The sequence below is a fragment of the Cyanistes caeruleus genome, chromosome 5, assembly GCF_971803275.1.
Source record: "Cyanistes caeruleus chromosome 5, bCyaCae1.hap1.1, whole genome shotgun sequence".
Classification (NCBI taxonomy): domain Eukaryota; kingdom Metazoa; phylum Chordata; class Aves; order Passeriformes; family Paridae; genus Cyanistes; species Cyanistes caeruleus.
In genome coordinates this window covers 38,915,814-38,932,153 of record NC_141705.1, presented here as the reverse complement: position 1 = coordinate 38,932,153, position 16,340 = coordinate 38,915,814, and the positions used below count along the sequence as shown (strand labels likewise).

Here is a 16,340-nt window from a genome sequence, read left to right as displayed (position 1 = left end):
CAGATGAAGTTTTTGCTTTGATTCCTCTTGAAATTACTTAACTACAAATATATAATTTTCAGGGGAAAAAAAATAATGGAACCTTGCCCTGTAAGTTTCTTTCTGATGCTCTGCATCACAGAAGTTAACTGAAATAACATTGAATATTTGGCTCTGAAGCCAAAACAACACTGCAAGAAAATGAGAGAAGTCACAGGTTGGAAATGCTTAATGTTCACTTTAAGAATAAATATTTGTGCTGGTTTTGGCTGAGGTAGAGTTAATTTTTTACACAGTAGCTGGCATGGGGCTTTGTTTTGGATTTGTGCTGAACACAGGGCTGATAGTGTGGGGATGTTCTTGTTCTTGCTGAGCAGGGCTTGCACAGAGCCAAGGCCTTTCCTGCTTTTTGTACAGCCATGCTGGTGAGGAAGGTGGGTGTGCATGGGAGGCTGGGAGGAGACACAGCCAGGACAGGTGACCCCAACTGACCAAAGGGACATTCCCACACCATATGACATCATGCTCAGTGTATAAACAGGGGGGAAGGAGGAAGGGGAGGATATTTGGAGTGGTGGGTGTTTGTCTGCCCAAATAACCCTTACATGTGATGGGGCCCTGCCCTCCTGGAAGATGAGCTGAGGCCCTGCTTTCCTGGATGGCCTGGGAATTAGTGAATTAATTACTTGATTTGTTTTGCTTGTGTGTCAGCTTCTATTTTCTCTGTTAAACTGTCTTAATCTCAACCCAAAAGTTCTCTACCTTTTAGCCTTTTAATTTTGTCCCCTACTGTTGGGGGAGTGAGGAAGTGGCTGCCTGGGGCTTGGCTACTGGCTGGGATTAAACCACAACAACCTTGCTATACAGTTCTGCCATGTTAGCATGGAGCAGAATCTGCAGCTGCCTACCTACTTGCAGGATCTATATGTGAAGAGTGTACAAAGCCCCTCATCTTCCAGAGCAGCTCACAACTTTACAATGGTCTCGTGTCGACCCTTAAACAAAACACAGTAGAATTCACTTAGGTCTTACAGATCAGTAGAATTTGGGATCCTTGTCTTACAAAGTGATATCCAGGAGTTTAATTTAAATTATAGAAACCTGGAAGTGTGATGTGACAATCATCATCCACTCTTCGATCTACCCAGGCCACATTTGCTTATGAAATCACACCTCAGTCATGCTTTGCTATGTGGAGCCAGCTGAATTTTAAACCTCCATTTCAGAGATCATTATTTCTGGCTGGGTCCTTTGGAGCAGACTTCCCTGCAAGCAGGCTTTGTTGTGTATTTAAATCTTTAGCAAGTACCTTGTCTTCTCCAATACAACCCAGAGGCAAATCTAGTTGTCTCTCGAGAAGAGACAAATTCAGTAGTTGCAAAGCACAGACTTCATAAAAACAATTGGCACTGCCAATTGTGATTATTTAATTTAGAAAAACCTCCAGTGGTAACCCATTGAAAAAATTTTGAAGTGTTCCCAAATCAAACATCACTGTGAAAGAGGATTGGTAAACTGAGAAAACTAAAATGGCACTTTTCAACTGAGAAGTATTATTGGAGATTAGCAAAAATGAAAGTAACAGATTAAAATACATTTAGTTTTAATACCCAGTGATTTTATTATAAACACTAGTGAAGGCTTTCAGTATCCATCTGTAATAGTCTTCACCCAAAACACACCTGCCATTTTGTTTTGCGTCTTGCTTGAAACATACTGCCCTCAAACTCTTCTCACTCTTAGAAAAATAGCGTTGGTCGGTTATTAGTAGATTTATTAGTATAGAGATACTATTCCAATTTAAAATATTTTACTTCAGTGAAGAAGCATTTTAATTTTACAGACACAATCAGATTTTAAATATCTGAATTGTGTTCAGCCTGCTAAACCCATTTTCCGCTACACGATCTTCAAAGATTTTGAAGTAATTTAGAGGTTTAAATACAGTAAATTCTTCTCTAGTGCCCCAAGTCAGAAGTTGCTAAATGTAGCATTCTTGATCATTGCTTGAATTAGTGTTGTTTACAAAGACATGTTTGAAATAGATCCCTATTTGTTTTTCTTTTTGCCATTTTGCATCATAGAGGCTACTTCAGGAAACATTAAAACACAATTCAAGTACTTCATGATCAACGTCAGCAATGTTTACATAGGAGGCCAGCTGTTTTGAGCACCTGTGTTCCTGCCGGACTTGATAAAAAAAAGCCGATGAGATCCAGCAGGTCACAGCGAATAGAGCCTGTTCAACTCCTCCGTCCCGACGCACTTTTGCTCTTCCCTTAGACCCTGCTCGAGCAGAAACCACCGACATGCGCTGGTGTCGGGCCAGCTCCTTGGCTAGCCTGCCAAGAAGATGCCCATGACCCTCACGGCGTGCACCTGCTGGTGGATTTTCTCACTGAGGAGACCTGGGACAGCTTTTTTTTTTGTTGTTCGTTTGTTTTTTTTCCCATGGGACAGAGCACCTGTGTGGACAGAGCGCCCCAAGCCATCCTCGCTGGTGCTGAGGACAGCCTGGCCCGGGCGCTCGGCGGGACGTGTCGCTGCGCAGGGCAGCGCAGGGTCTCTCCGGCCCGGCCCTGAGCCACCACTTTCCTGGGAAGCGGGATACGCGCACTTGGGCGCTAGACCCTAGCTCATCCCACTCGGAGGCCACGCTTCTCTCTGCAAGGGCAGCGGCGTCTCAGCCTCCTCTTCCTGACGTCCCTGGGCCGAGGCTGTCCCAGCTCCAGGGCGGAAGGCTCTGGCGAGGCTCCCCGCGCGCACCGCGGCTCCCGGAGCTCCGGCCGCCACCGCAGCAGGCACCGCACGGGCCGTGCCGGGCCCCGCCGCGCCTGCGCAGAGCGGGCCGTCCCCGCCGCGCCCTCCCGCGGGCGGGCACCCGGAAGCGGCAGCGCCGGCGGCTCCCGGCGGCGGCGGGGGCTCGGCCGGGCGGGCGCAGCCGCTCCCCGCACCCCGCACCAGCGGCGGGGCAGCGCAGCTGGCATGGTGCTGGCCGCAGCTCGCCGCGCCCGCGTTGCACGGAGGAAGCCCGAGCGGAGCCGCGATGGAGATGCTGCTGCCGCCCGTGTGAGTGCGGCGGCGGCGGGGCGGGCGGGGAGGCAGCCGGGCGGCCGGAGCCCGCCGGGACGGCGGTGCGGAGCGGAGCGCCGTGCGGTCCGTGGGCTGGGGCGGCGGGGCGGGCCCGAGCGCGCAGCAGCGAGCGGAGGTGCGGCGGCGCTCCGCAGCCCGGCCGGCCGTGCCGGGCCCCTCGGCACCGCGGGAAGCGGTGCCTGCGGACGGGGGACGCTCGGAACCGGCCGCGGGGCAGCGCCGGCGGCAGGGTCGTGTCGGTGACCTGGTGGCCCGGCGCTCGGAGATGCCCGCTTGAGCCGCTGCGGGTGCCGGCCGCGGGCACCGTGAGGCGGGGGTAGCGGGCGCGGGGCTCCCGCGGGCGGGCAGCGCTGCCGGCACCCCCGCCCCGCCGCCTTCCCGTGTGCCTTCCAGCTTGTGGGGACAGGCGGGCTTTTTCTCCCTCCTCCCCCTCACTCCTTCTGCTTCCTCCATATGTGGTCCCAAATTACTCCTTGTTTGACTCAGCAGTCGTGCTTATCTCACTCCCGGGTTTCTGGTTATTTAGTTAAGCATCTCTTTTAGTGGCAGTGCCCAGGCAATGCACTCCAGGCAGCCATCTCCAGCTGCATCTCGGCTGGCCTCCTCAGTCCTTTCACAGGCTCCGGTTCAGTGCAACTTCATCCTGCGCCTTCGGTAGGTAGGCTTCAGGCTGTGGGTGAGGTTCTTGGGAGCAAACCGAGGGAAACCAGTTGCAGACAGCTCTGGCCCAGTTGGTGAAATGGTAAGAGAGACTCCAGTACTTCAGGCAGACTGCCACTTCCCAAAACAGAAGGCATGTGACTGATGGTTTTGTAGGGTTTGTTACCTTAAAACAAAGTCACCCTTTGTGACAAACTTATGAAACTAAAGCAAATTAATTTATGCTTCATGTGAACTCCTCCATTCAATCCAGGTTGCTTGGCAGTTCTTTATGGACAACTTGATCTCTTTTTTTTCCTTGCATAGCTGTATTTGATGTGTACGTATCATGTGTACATGCCTGTATACGTATGCAGATGAATAGACATCATTATCTAATGCATTGTTTTGGGATGTAGAAAGTTGCAATGGAAGTGTTCTATCTTGGACTTGATAGGTCAGTTGTATGATTAAAAGCTGTCTCTCTTCCTTATAGGTCTTTGGTGTTTTGAATGTTTTCTGTACTCATTGATTTCTGTCTATAATTTCTTGGAATTCTGATCACCATGTATGTCACATAATGTAGAAAAGTAGCCTTCAGGCTAAAGGAGTTTGCTAGATAGAGTGTCTTTTTTTTTTTTTTTTTTTTTTTACCTCTATGAAATAGCTTATATACATAAGCTGAATAGCCTGTAACATGTTTGGGGTTTTTTTTTGTTTTTTTTTAATTGATACAGAATTCCTGTCTGTTATTTGTCCTTTCTCAGTAATGAATTGTATAATTTTTTTAATTGAACATGAAACTTTTAATTCATATTAGTATCTTGGTACACTATAGTAAGTTGGTAGTAGAGTTCTGCACATGGATGTTACTAGATTGGTTTTACAGGCTTTTTTCATTCCTTTGTTGCTTGAGGCAATTTTGTATTGCTTTGCTCCAAAATTTTGTAGCTAGTTTTGGGATAATGAAAAATAAAGCCAGCTACTTGGCTTTGCACTATTGTAGTGCACAGAAATTAGAGTTCTAGGTTAAAATCTTAAATTATTGTTGGATTTTTCTTTTAAGCTTAATTAGACATGCCCAATTAAAAAGTTTCAGGTATAGTAGAAGAGAGGTTGCAATTATGTGAGTCACTGAATATGTTGAGTTTGACTGTGCTTACCTGATGCTAGTAAGGCTGAATTTTCATTTAAAATCAGGTTGTTGATGTGCCAGGGTTTGTGGCCCCACCAAATAACTTCAGTGCCTTTGCTTATTTCCAGCTTAGAGGTTCAGGAATACAGTTACAGTACTGTAGAATAAAGTATCACTGATGCTAAGCATTTTCTAAGTGCTACAGCAACACAGTTTGCTTTGTAAGAACAACATTGCGACTGTAAACAGGAAACTCATTGATTTGGTTTGGCATGAAAAGTTCGCTTGCTGTTTGGACAGTCCCAGTGACTGAGGAGTGTATATAATAATTTTTCTGCACAAGTTAGTGTCTGTAGAACTTGGGTATGTCTTACAGAAAGAATTAATTGTAGCTAGAGGCAATGATTTTTCACACTGCCTAGTTCTTTTGCTATTTGGAATGGGGTTTTGAGAGTAAGAAAAATTAAAAGGCTGGTCACTTATGTACATTATGGTTTTCAAAAAATTGAGTGAATCTACAAAACTACACATTTTTCTGTCACTCATGTCTTACACTGCAGCTAGGGAAAGACTGGATAATTACAGTAGTCATTCATTGTGTGGTCTTCCTGTCAGAGGAGAACTAGGAGCTGTGTGAAACAGTAACTGAGGTCCTGGTAGAAGTGCAGAGAGGAGCTCTTACCTGACAGGCAATGAAGGCATTAAGAAACTGGGGTGAAGGTTGCTGCATTCTGCCATTGATGTGTATGGGCACTAGGTGAAAAGTTCCCAAAACTCTAATTCTGCCCTTGCCCTGGAGTTTATTGGAAATATCCTAGAATAGTTCTCCACTAAATAAAATAATATTCACAAAACTAGAAAGCATCTTAATTTCTTTACTGGAGATTATTGTTAGCCAATGTCACTAGTCATAATGTCATTAACTATTAGTCACCAACTTACTACTTCCATGGGAATTCTACCTATTCCTCTACACCTTTGGTAATAGGGAAACCAAACTTGCTTGGAGTAAAGACGAAGTTTCAAGTGCAAATCTTCTTTTCCCCAAGATGAAGGTGAACGAAATAAGAAGTGACAGCACTGGAGATTAGACAGAAGTATTAACGTTTTTTTTCTTTTCTTTCCAGATGTACCAAACTTTGCCATCAGAAGCCCTTGGATCTGAAAGATGATAACACCGAAATTCACTGTCCTATTACAGTAAATCCATGGCACATGAAGAAAGCTTTTAAAGTTATGAATGAATTAAGAAGGTATTACTTCACTGTATACACCTGCCTGGAGTCCATCACTCATTTTGTCTTTCATTTGCATTTGTTAAGTTAATAATAATAGTTTGTTTATTAAGAGCATGCAATTTCAGAAGTATAGCTGAGGAGAAGGATTAAATATGCAATGAAGTGATAGCTGAATGATAGCCCTGTGATGATAGCTGTAATGTAGGCAGTATGTTTTTCCACCTCATAAGTTAGTCAAAACTAGTTTTAGGAGACTTGAAAAATACTTACAGGTGGTACTTAAGGAGTTACAGCTACTGATTCTCTCTTGTACATAGTTGATCCTGGATAAATGAAAAGTGACTCTGGTTGAGCCTTAGGCTCTTTGTGTGCCTGTTGTTGATTTCTGTGGTAGTCTGTGAACCAGAAAAATGTTACAATTTTCTAGGCTGGAGACATAGGTCACAGTATAAACCAACTGACTGCACTCTTTTGTAGTTATCATTTGCTTGCCCCCTGGGAGAAATTGATGAACTCCCAAATCAAATGTTGAAAGTAGTTTTTCTCAATAAAGTTTTGTAAGACTTTGAAGGATAATGCCATCAATTTCAGTGAAACTGAGAGGCTGGTGCTGATGGTGTTCTTAGCATCCATATTGATTTATATTTTACATATGAGTAGGTGAAGTGATGTTGAAAACTGTGACAGCTGGTAATTAGAGCTCACAACTGAGTTCTGGAAATCAGGACTCACAGCTATCACTGATAGTAATTTAGCGCTAAAACTTACAGCAACAATGGAGAAATTAAATAAATAAAAATACTTCCCTAGCAGAGACAGTACTGGAAGCTGCAAAAATCCTGTACTTCTTTGTTATTTCCCATATAAAATTAAAAATTGGAGAGGCTTCACTGAAAATTAACACAGCAACTGATACCCTTTTAAAGTATGCCTCTGCCTTTGACCTTTGCTGTTCCATATAGGTTAATCTTTAAAACTGTGTGCTGGATAGACTGACACTTGTTGCTTCACCTAAGTTATGCCCTTGGCGTTTTCAAGTGTCCCAATAACCAGATTCAGTGTCTCAAGGAACATGATAGAGCCTGGCTAGAGCCAGCAGCAATGACTTCCAAGATGAGCAAGAGTCCACATGGAGAAAGTTTCCCAGATTTATCTTAACAATAGTTTCAGAAGTCAGAAGCCTTACCTGCGTTTTGATGTGTTGCAAGTAAAAGATTCACCGTCTTCCAGCAGAGTGCATTTTTGAAGCCCATGGATTATTTTCAGAATATACTTTAGTTTCCATGGTTACCTAAATTCAAATTGCTGTAGAAGCAATTTGAGCAATTTTGCCTTGCATGTATAAATACCTAAAGTTTGAACAGGAGCTGTGCCATATAACCTTAACTAGTTCTCATTTAAGCTGAGAACAGCTTTTAGGGTAGTAAGTTGTAATTAAATAAAATTATAAGCATTTCTAGTTGCATTAGTTTGTTTGAGATAATAAATAGAAAATATTAAAAATGTTTCATTGCTCTAAACAAAGATCTAATATTAATCCAGTAAATGATATTTTTGATTTAGAGACAACTTTAAAAATGTAATGATCTCAGTGCTTTTCATTAGTGTAGCACCAACAGGTATTTGCCAGAGGTATACTCTCCAGGAAGTGAATAGCTAGTGAAAAAATAATTTGCTTAAGCATCTAAATACATTTGATTTTGAATGCTTAAGTCTGTGTGTTTATGTTAAATTTTTGACTGCTGCCAGGTTGTCTGGCTCTAGTAGCTTGTTAATGAGTTTTTATGTTCCTTCAAATTTTGACAAATTTTAGCAATTTTGTCCTTTGTATTTTTTGTCATTTCATTGCTCACCATCACCTCAACACTGAGTAGAAAGCTCATTAGGATAGGTAATTGACATATGACAAAATTACACTCTGATGCCTGTCTTTTCACTTTATTATAATTTGCTTTTATCACAAAGGAATTTGATGTTACCTATATTTATGAAAATTCTCATTCTTACAAACAAGACTTATTTTTGTAAAATGATGCACCTCATGAAATAAGGGTGCTGAGTTGCTGTGGAAGCCACAAGATGCTTGCAGCAGAGTATTAAGTTTTTAAGCTTGCTTCTTCAGTAGTTTCTTTACCTTTGTAGTAATGAGGAGTATATTCATTCACCTTATGCAGTTCCAGACTAGAGGTGTTACTATGTCTATGTATGTGAAATGTAATTAGTTAACCCTAGTCATGCATTGATGTAATTCTGTTGCTTCTGGCTCCACTGTTATCTTTAGTATTTCTGTGCAACTAAGTATAAAACTTTCTGTTCCTGTTGTCAGGATAAGTGCAGGTGTTTGATAAAGTTGGGTACCTGATGTCCTTTTATGGGTAGCTTTCTGTTTTATTTTTTTTTATAATAAATGTAATGGTTGTTTCAAGATCCTCTGAATTGCGTGTTTCATCTGGTATGATCATTACTTTACACTCTACATATTATTTGATAATAACCATATTGCAAGCTAAATTTAGGAGATTTATATAGTTGCTGTAGATATTAAGAGCTGAAAGCAGAAGGATAATCTTATGCCAGGATTGCAATATGGCTCCAAAGGTTAGTTGTGGCCACCAAAAATTTTGGTGTGTGATCTATGCAAAGCCATCTTACCTGAGTCTGGGCTCATAAAAATTGGATGATTGCAGAACTGAGAGATCACAGAGTTTTCTTTTGGACTGAGATGAATATCTGAGCAGTTTGGCTGAGAGCTCCACTTCTGTCCACCAAGCAAAATGCAACTGTTCACCTGTCTTTGCTACAACTTAGTATGGTAGTTGCAAACTATCTAAAAATCTTTGATGTGTATTCAGGAGTGGTAAAAATTTATCTTTTTGAAAGCACTGAGAATAGAAATCACTGGATTGGTGTACAGCTCTAGCTGCATCCCTAAGGAATATGTTCTGTTAAGTCATACTTTTCCCTCTTCCCTCTGTTGCTGTGGCTCGGAGTTTTGTGGATTCTATACTACCTCCACAGGGACAGTGTTAGCATGAACATGAAATAAAAAACAACTGGAACTATGGCTATTTAGATATTGTGTAACTGCAGCCTTTTGGTGTTGTGGTGTGTCTTTTTTTTTTTTTTTTCCTCCTCTCCTCTTTCAGTCTAGAAAATTGTATTATAAAGAATACACAGGTTTAAGTGTAATAACAGTTGAAGTGGAAGAGGTATAGCCAATAGCTGTAAACTGCATTAGAAACACCTGTGTTGGGAATGGTTATAAATGAGATGTTACTTTATTGCAACTGAACAGGAAGGAAATATGTTACAGTCACAAAGGACAAGAATGCAAATGGATGTAATGAAGATACAAAGTCAGTCAAGATATGAGGTTAACCAGCTCAGACTGGAAAAAATAATTGCTATTGTGTGCATAGGCTGAATGTGAAAAATGCTTGGAAAACAGCAAATACAGAGAAGATTGAGTAGTGGATTTGAACGATTAAGTAGGCATGAGTTTCCAGTGTAATGTGACACAGGCATCTCAGTTGAAGTTTGTATTCTTTGTTGTCTGTAAAGCCTTGTTTCTTGCGTAATTTTTTAGTGCTTGTGTCTATTAAATTCTGTTTTTTCTATCATAGTTGTTCAAAGGGGGCCAGACTTCCAGAAAGAATGTTTATAAATTGGTCTGATACAAATTATGGTTATTCAATGCAGAAAACTTCTGTGCAATGAATCACAATTCAGTTGTTTGATTTTTAGATCGTTTTGTGTACCCAAGCACCATCCGTAATCTGATTGAGTAACAGCCATGTGGTTGTGTAACACATTTAAAAACAATGCTTCATCAACATTGTCTGCCTGCCTCTTTTGTTGGCCTGGGAAAAGAAATTGTGTGTGATATCATATATACTTTTCTGTTGTAGTTCACTTATGTGAAATTGCCTTCTCTGATATTTCTAAATAGTCAAAACTTGCTGTGTGATGTGACGATAGTAGCTGAAGACATGGAAATTGCAGCGCATAGAGTTGTGTTAGCCGCCTGCAGCCCCTACTTCCATGCCATGTTTACAGGTACCAAATGTTTCAATACTTACTATGTTGTAATCTAGTCTAACTGTGTAAAGAATAAAATTTCATTACTTTTGCTTTTAAGGATCTAATTTGATTTTTAGATAAGCCAATAGGAACACTTGGGATTCTTAATGATTTTTTTTTTTTTCAGTCTAAAGACATGCTGTCAACTTAGCATTTGTTAGCATGATGAATGCTTTAAAAGATCTCCTTAATTAAAAAACAAATTAGATGTTAAGTAAGCGAGAAATAGTTAAGTTGTTATACCCTTTAATCCTCTAGTTATCTCACTTGTCCAAAAGAAGGTTAAAATTACTTTCATGTGAATTTGGGAGCAAATTATGTCCTTTAACAAGTACTGCTGCTACATTCTTCAGCCCATGAGCGCTTTAGTCTGTTAGTAGATATGAAAGCTTTCTGTGGCTTTGGCAGCCTATAGCTGGAGTGTGTGTTTCAGTATTTTTAGGGTAATTCTCCATGACATATGTACTCTGCATCATTGCCACTACTTTTCTGTACAGGCTTGATTCTACTTCTCACTCCATGCTGGCCAAGTTATTGCTTTACTGCTAGAGCAGGAATGCTGAGGACTTGCAAGGCTAGGATAGGCTCAAGTTCATCTGAGCTTTCAGCTGAAATTCCTGTGCTATGGGTTTAATTTCATCATGGTTATAAATCACATTGAAATAATGTGAAATTCAGTGTCAAAGTAAGAATGCTACTAAATGCATGTTAAAATTGACTTATGAGGTTTTGTCTGTTCTTCCTAAAATCTTGTGCCAGCTTTGTAGTTAATGTCATCTGTCTGGAATTAAAAGACTTCTCTGTAATCCATTACTGCTGACCACCAACTCAGATGGAGGTAGAAATGTGCCTCTTGGCTTGCCCATATGCAAACAGATTGGTGTTTTAATAATTTTAATTGTATGCAACAAGATGGATGAAATTTGAAATACTGTTGTGTTCTGGGGAAGCAGCTGATCATTCTTGATTTTATAGGGAAATATTTTGACATATTCAAGGCCAGAAGTGGAGTAACTTCTACAGCAATGCTTTAAAGTTGCTTGTAAAATTAAGTATCTCTTCCTCAAGCAGTTCTTTAAATTTCCATTTGTGGTTGAGACAAACATTCTGGGTGACTGATAAATTCTTTCTTAATTTTTACTGCTGTCTATAAAATTAAAATAAAAAAGCTGCTTCTGCAGTTCCTTTTTATCACCTTAGTAGCAGAGAAGTGCAAGCCTCTTATGTTAGTTCTGTATTAAAGATTAACTGTTGTTGACTATCACATTGAAAAATACTCTTTACTCAGAGTATCGCTTTTTATGTTTTCTGTGATTAAGACATTTCTGCTTGCCCTGACTGCCCTTTCTGTGAAGAAGTTTATTACCCATTCAGAGTGCCAGTGCAGCTGAGTGCCAGTCTGTAGCTGCTCTCCATATAGAATTACTGAAATCTTCTCTTCCCTTGCTTCAGTCCCTTTTAAATTTTTTTACTTGTTTTATGTTTTTAAATGTAGGTGTTCTTTAGCCCCAGTGGTGCAGGAGGTGGGAACACTCGAGTAATGAGTGTGAGGAGTTTAACTAATATATCTGTTGTGAGGTTTATGTAGCTGGTGAGCCAAATAGGTGGGAGCTTAAATAAAATTCAGCTGTGGTTTTAAGAGTTATCAGCAAATTTTATCGTAGGCTTATAGATTGTGGCTAGCTAGGCCCAACTGGTGCATTTCAGCCATTCCCCACACAAAAAATACTGAATTTCAATGTGATTGTTCTCTCCATGAAGCCTGAAATCCACACTTACGTGGATTTTTATTCTCATCCAGTAATCTGCAAATTCATATAAGCAAATTAACCAACCACAACCGAACAGAGAAGTACCTCCTTCCATCCAGAATAAAACATGGCCTGAAAAGACAGTAAAAAAATTGCACTCTTATGCTTTAGGGTTGCTTCTTGAATAGGAATTAGAAGCTTATATTTAGAGATGTGTTTGCAGGTTGATTCCATCATTCTCTGAGTCATTAAATATTACTGCAGTGCAGGCTGGGATATGGTATTAACTGGGTTCAAACTCTCTGCCTTTTTTTTTTTTTTTCCCTTTTTTTTTTCCCATTTGTACATGTAATGATAGCCCTAATAATTATCAGGAAAGAAAAAGTTACTGTCTTTTTAAGTTACAAAATATAGTAAGTTAGTAACGATTATCCAACGAGGAGATGGGGGAAAAAAATCCCTGCTATTTAATTAATGTTAATAGAAATATTTCTTTCTTCTTATACAGTGGAATTATTTAGAAATATGAGCCAAATCTACTTAAATGTTTAGAGGAATTGATTATAAAACATCAGCGAAGGGACTCTTCAGTGGCTGTAGGACTTGACTTCAGACAAGGGTGACCTGAATTTAATTTTCTTTTCTACAATGGCAGTTATCCTTAGGGATTTACCTGCTCTCTTCACTTCCATTCTCCATTTGTAAAATTCTTGGGTAAAAAAAAAACAAGAGGAAGAAAGCCTTCTTTGCGTTACTTTGTGAGGAACCATGTGAGCTTTTTAGGCATCCCCTTCAGTATCTTCAACTCAACTGGTGTGCTGCTGCTTGAGAGGTTGGATCTGCTCAGTGCTTTCTTTCTGTTCACAATATGCTTTCCTGTCATTAAGGACTCTGTGGAGAATGGTGGTGCTGCTTCCCAGTCATAAATAGTTCTTCAGCAGGTTGAATTCTAGACTGAGACTGCCTGCTGAGTGCATCTCTGGTTTCCTCTGTATGATCTATCAAACAGATATGGGTTGATCTAGAATTGTAGTAAGATTGCATGTCTGGTTCACATGAAAGCTGGAAGCAAGTATTTCGGGGTTATTTTTGTTGGGTGGGTTTTTTGTTGTTGTTGTTTGGGTGTGGGGTGTTTTGTTTTGTTTTTTCCTTGTTAAGAGTTTTTTTATTTTTATATTCTGGGCTTGGTTTTTAAACAGAGAAGGTGCCTATCCATGACTCTAAAAGCCTTGACACAAAATCTGAAAACAAATCTAATGTGCTTGCAGAATATCAAAATCTGCTCTCCCACACACACAATTTTCCCAGAGGACCACCTCCACAGCAGCTTGCATAATAAATAACTTGCAGCTTACATGCTCTGAAGATCAATAGGTTTAATCTGTGTCAAACTAGAAGTAGAAACTTCTAGAATAGGGAATAGAGGGCCCTGCAGGGAACATGCTGCAGTCATCCTTCCAAGGTGAAGGGGGATGTTTCAGAAGTACAGGTGAAAGGAGAAAGTTCTGTGGGGACTGGATTTTGCTGGTTTTTATGTGGGTAAATGGTGCTTTGAACTTCCTGCCTTTGAAAGTGTTGATTTGCAATGCCATTCTTTACCCTTCGGCTCAAAAAAAAAAGATACCATGGATAATGGCAACAGATTTCTCAGTGGTGATCCCTTTGCTGAAAGCACTGGGTAAAATGCATGGTTTGACACTAGCCATAGAGACCAGAGGGTAACAAACAATGATAATGTGTGTGACTTCATAAGAAAATATCAGCAATGGGTCTTGTTCACTTCTCCATCCTATCTGCTTTTCTTGTTGTATACATTAAATTTATTATATCACCAATACTCTTATCTCTAGATACCTATGCCTAAGGGAAAGAAATTATATCTGACATAGAAGAATAAGAAATTAGTGTATTCAGAAATTAGGATATACTCTTCCAAAATCAAATTTTGTGTATCTTCCACCACAACTTTTGTAGTTCATGTCTTGTTTCTCAGTGAAAGTCAGTGCAAGGGGATTTAAAGGTCTGAGATGACCTGATCTGGAAGTCATGAAGAAGGTTATAGTCATTACTTCAAAATATATATTTGGATAATTATTTCAGCTATAAAGAAAATATTGCACTTTGAGAAACATCATGCCTTGAAGGTGGAAATTATTTTGCAGGCCTTTCTATGAAGATTGGTTGTGGCATATGGCCAACATGTCAGCCTCCACAGAATGAGATCCAACAAGTTTTCCCTTGCTTACCATTTTGTCTTAGCTTGAGCTGTTAAATTGGATCTGTAAAAGAGGTGAAATCGCTAAGGGAATAATAAGCAGGCAAGCAAAGAAATATGTATGTTAATTCTTCTGTGGAGATATAACTTTTCTTTTTAAAATAAATTTACTCCAGACCATGTTTGGTATGCTCCTTCAATTAAAAAGTTAATAAAGCTAGAGTATTTTACTATCTTGCTTTCCCAGAAAAATGTTTTTGTATGCATTTGAAGTGTCTTATTTAAGTTTGATAACAGTATTTTCCTGATACTGTACACTGGAAAAAATAGGTCACCTCACTAAAAGTATTAACCCAGGTAGCATTTGCATGATGGTAACAACAAAATCTTCCTTTCTTACTGGAGGAAGGAAGGAAAGAAAGAAATTAAATTATTAGTATTGAAGTTTTTGTACTATCACAGCTTGTTCATGCACAAAAAATTTCTGCTGCTATTAAACTTCTACATTTGTGCTGTATTTCTGTCTTACTTGCTTGACTAATAAACTGTGTTTGTAGGTGAGATGAGTGAAAGCCGAGCAAAAAAAGTTCGAATAAAGGAAGTTGATGGTTGGACTCTAAGGATGCTTATTGATTATATTTACACTGCTGAAATCCAAGTTACAGAAGAAAATGTGCAGGTAAGAGTGAGAATATTTTTTGCAACAAATGAGATGCAATGTGCAGAGTCATTTATTTTGTCATTGTAGTTCAACTCCAACATGGGAAATCTCATCTGTAAACTGGAATTTTTTCAGACTTTGTGCTTACAAAGCAAGTAGTCATGCTGTTTAAATTCTGGGTCAAATTCAAAGACAATTCAAGTAAATGGAAGGCTAGTTGATTTTAATGAGTTTTGCAACCAAACCTTATATAATGCAATAAAATATATGCCTAAAATTAATGCTGTCAGCCATCTCTGTACCACCTCTTCTCTAATATTTAAGTGAAACTTACATAAGCTACATAGATTTATTCCTAAATGTGAAATCATGTTGTCCAATTAAGCTGTCCTGTTTATTTTTTTGCCTGTTAGCCTGCACAATAAAGTACTTTTTCCTGCTCAATCTCTGTAACTTGCCAGTGACCAACTGTGCAGAAATTTTTAGCTACTGCTTTTTTCTTTTTTTTTTTTAATTAAATCAACCAATATTTATCATGAAGGTTTTGTCCATCCCACGCAGACGTAAGAAGTTTTTCCAATTGACTGTACCTTAAAATGAAGCTTCAATTAGAATAAAGCAAACACAAGCTTAGAAAACATAGCCTCCTATATTTAGTATTTTCTAAATGCAGATGGACTTAAGATGGACAGAGTTTCCTTCCAATATCTTTTGAGATTTGTTGTAGAGGCTTGGTAAGTTTAAAACTAGTTGCCTAAGGGGTGATAGATTTAATGATAGTGGTTTTCTTTTTACTTCTATGCTCATCTTTCTACTCTTGCCCAGTGCCAAATAACTGGTTATTAGCAGTTATTTTGGTGCTTTAGCAGGGTGCAAAACCATGTTGCTGTATTTGGCATTGAAAACTTCTGTTGCTATTATGTATTCTGAAATTAATTGCTTTTACTGGACATTAGGCTGAAATTAATAGCATTTTATTGGCTGCTGAATCTGTAGGGGTCACTGCTTATTTTAGCCATGCTTGATTGAGTACTTCATGAAACGAGAAATGCTGCCATCTTGAAACAAAATATCCTGCTACTAAGACTTCCATATCTGATGTCATATCATAAGTCATTTAATTCTGCAAGACTAATTTCTTGTCTTTCTTAACGACTTGTTTCTTAAGAATCATTCTTTTTAAGGAATTGTTCTGGTCTGATGATGAATGCACATAATGAAAAAATTGATGGAAATTCTGTTGTATTTTACCAATCTGGTGGTTGCCCAAATCTCTGTATCTCTGTGGAAGACCTTGAGCGAATCAAGAGTTGTCAGGGATTCCCTAACAGACCTCTTGCTGCTTGATCATTCTGGCTTTTCATCCTTAAAGTAGAATATTCTGTTTTGCTGACAGGTTAATGGCCCTAATCTTGTACATTCTATCCATAACATTGGAGTGGACTTCACAGGCAGTCCTATTGTATTTTGGCTGTAGGTGCTGCCTAGGAGGAGGCATTATCATCCATCCTTGGCAATGCTGACTCTTCCATGTTAATGGGGAGGAAAA

The 16,340-nt window shown here is 39.7% G+C and overlaps 1 protein-coding gene across 7 annotated transcripts in view; it reads left to right on the top strand.

Moving 5' to 3' along the window:
* KLHL2 (kelch like family member 2) overlaps positions 1 to 16,340 on the top strand; it is a 64,866-nt gene that overhangs the window by 8,100 nt on the left and 40,426 nt on the right. For 4 of the 7 annotated variants that reach the window (XM_086891116.1, XM_086891112.1, XM_086891113.1 and 1 more), the window contains 3 exons: positions 5,974 to 6,099; positions 10,034 to 10,140; positions 14,688 to 14,809. In XM_086891116.1, the coding sequence (XP_086747242.1) occupies positions 5,974 to 6,099; positions 10,034 to 10,140; positions 14,688 to 14,809 (355 nt within the window). Of the gene's footprint in view, positions 1 to 2,860; positions 3,049 to 3,128; positions 3,188 to 3,615; positions 3,815 to 5,973; positions 6,100 to 10,033; positions 10,141 to 14,687; positions 14,810 to 16,340 lie in introns of those variants that run through there. The other 3 variants (XM_086891111.1, XM_086891117.1, XM_086891118.1) reach the window with 3 other exon arrangements.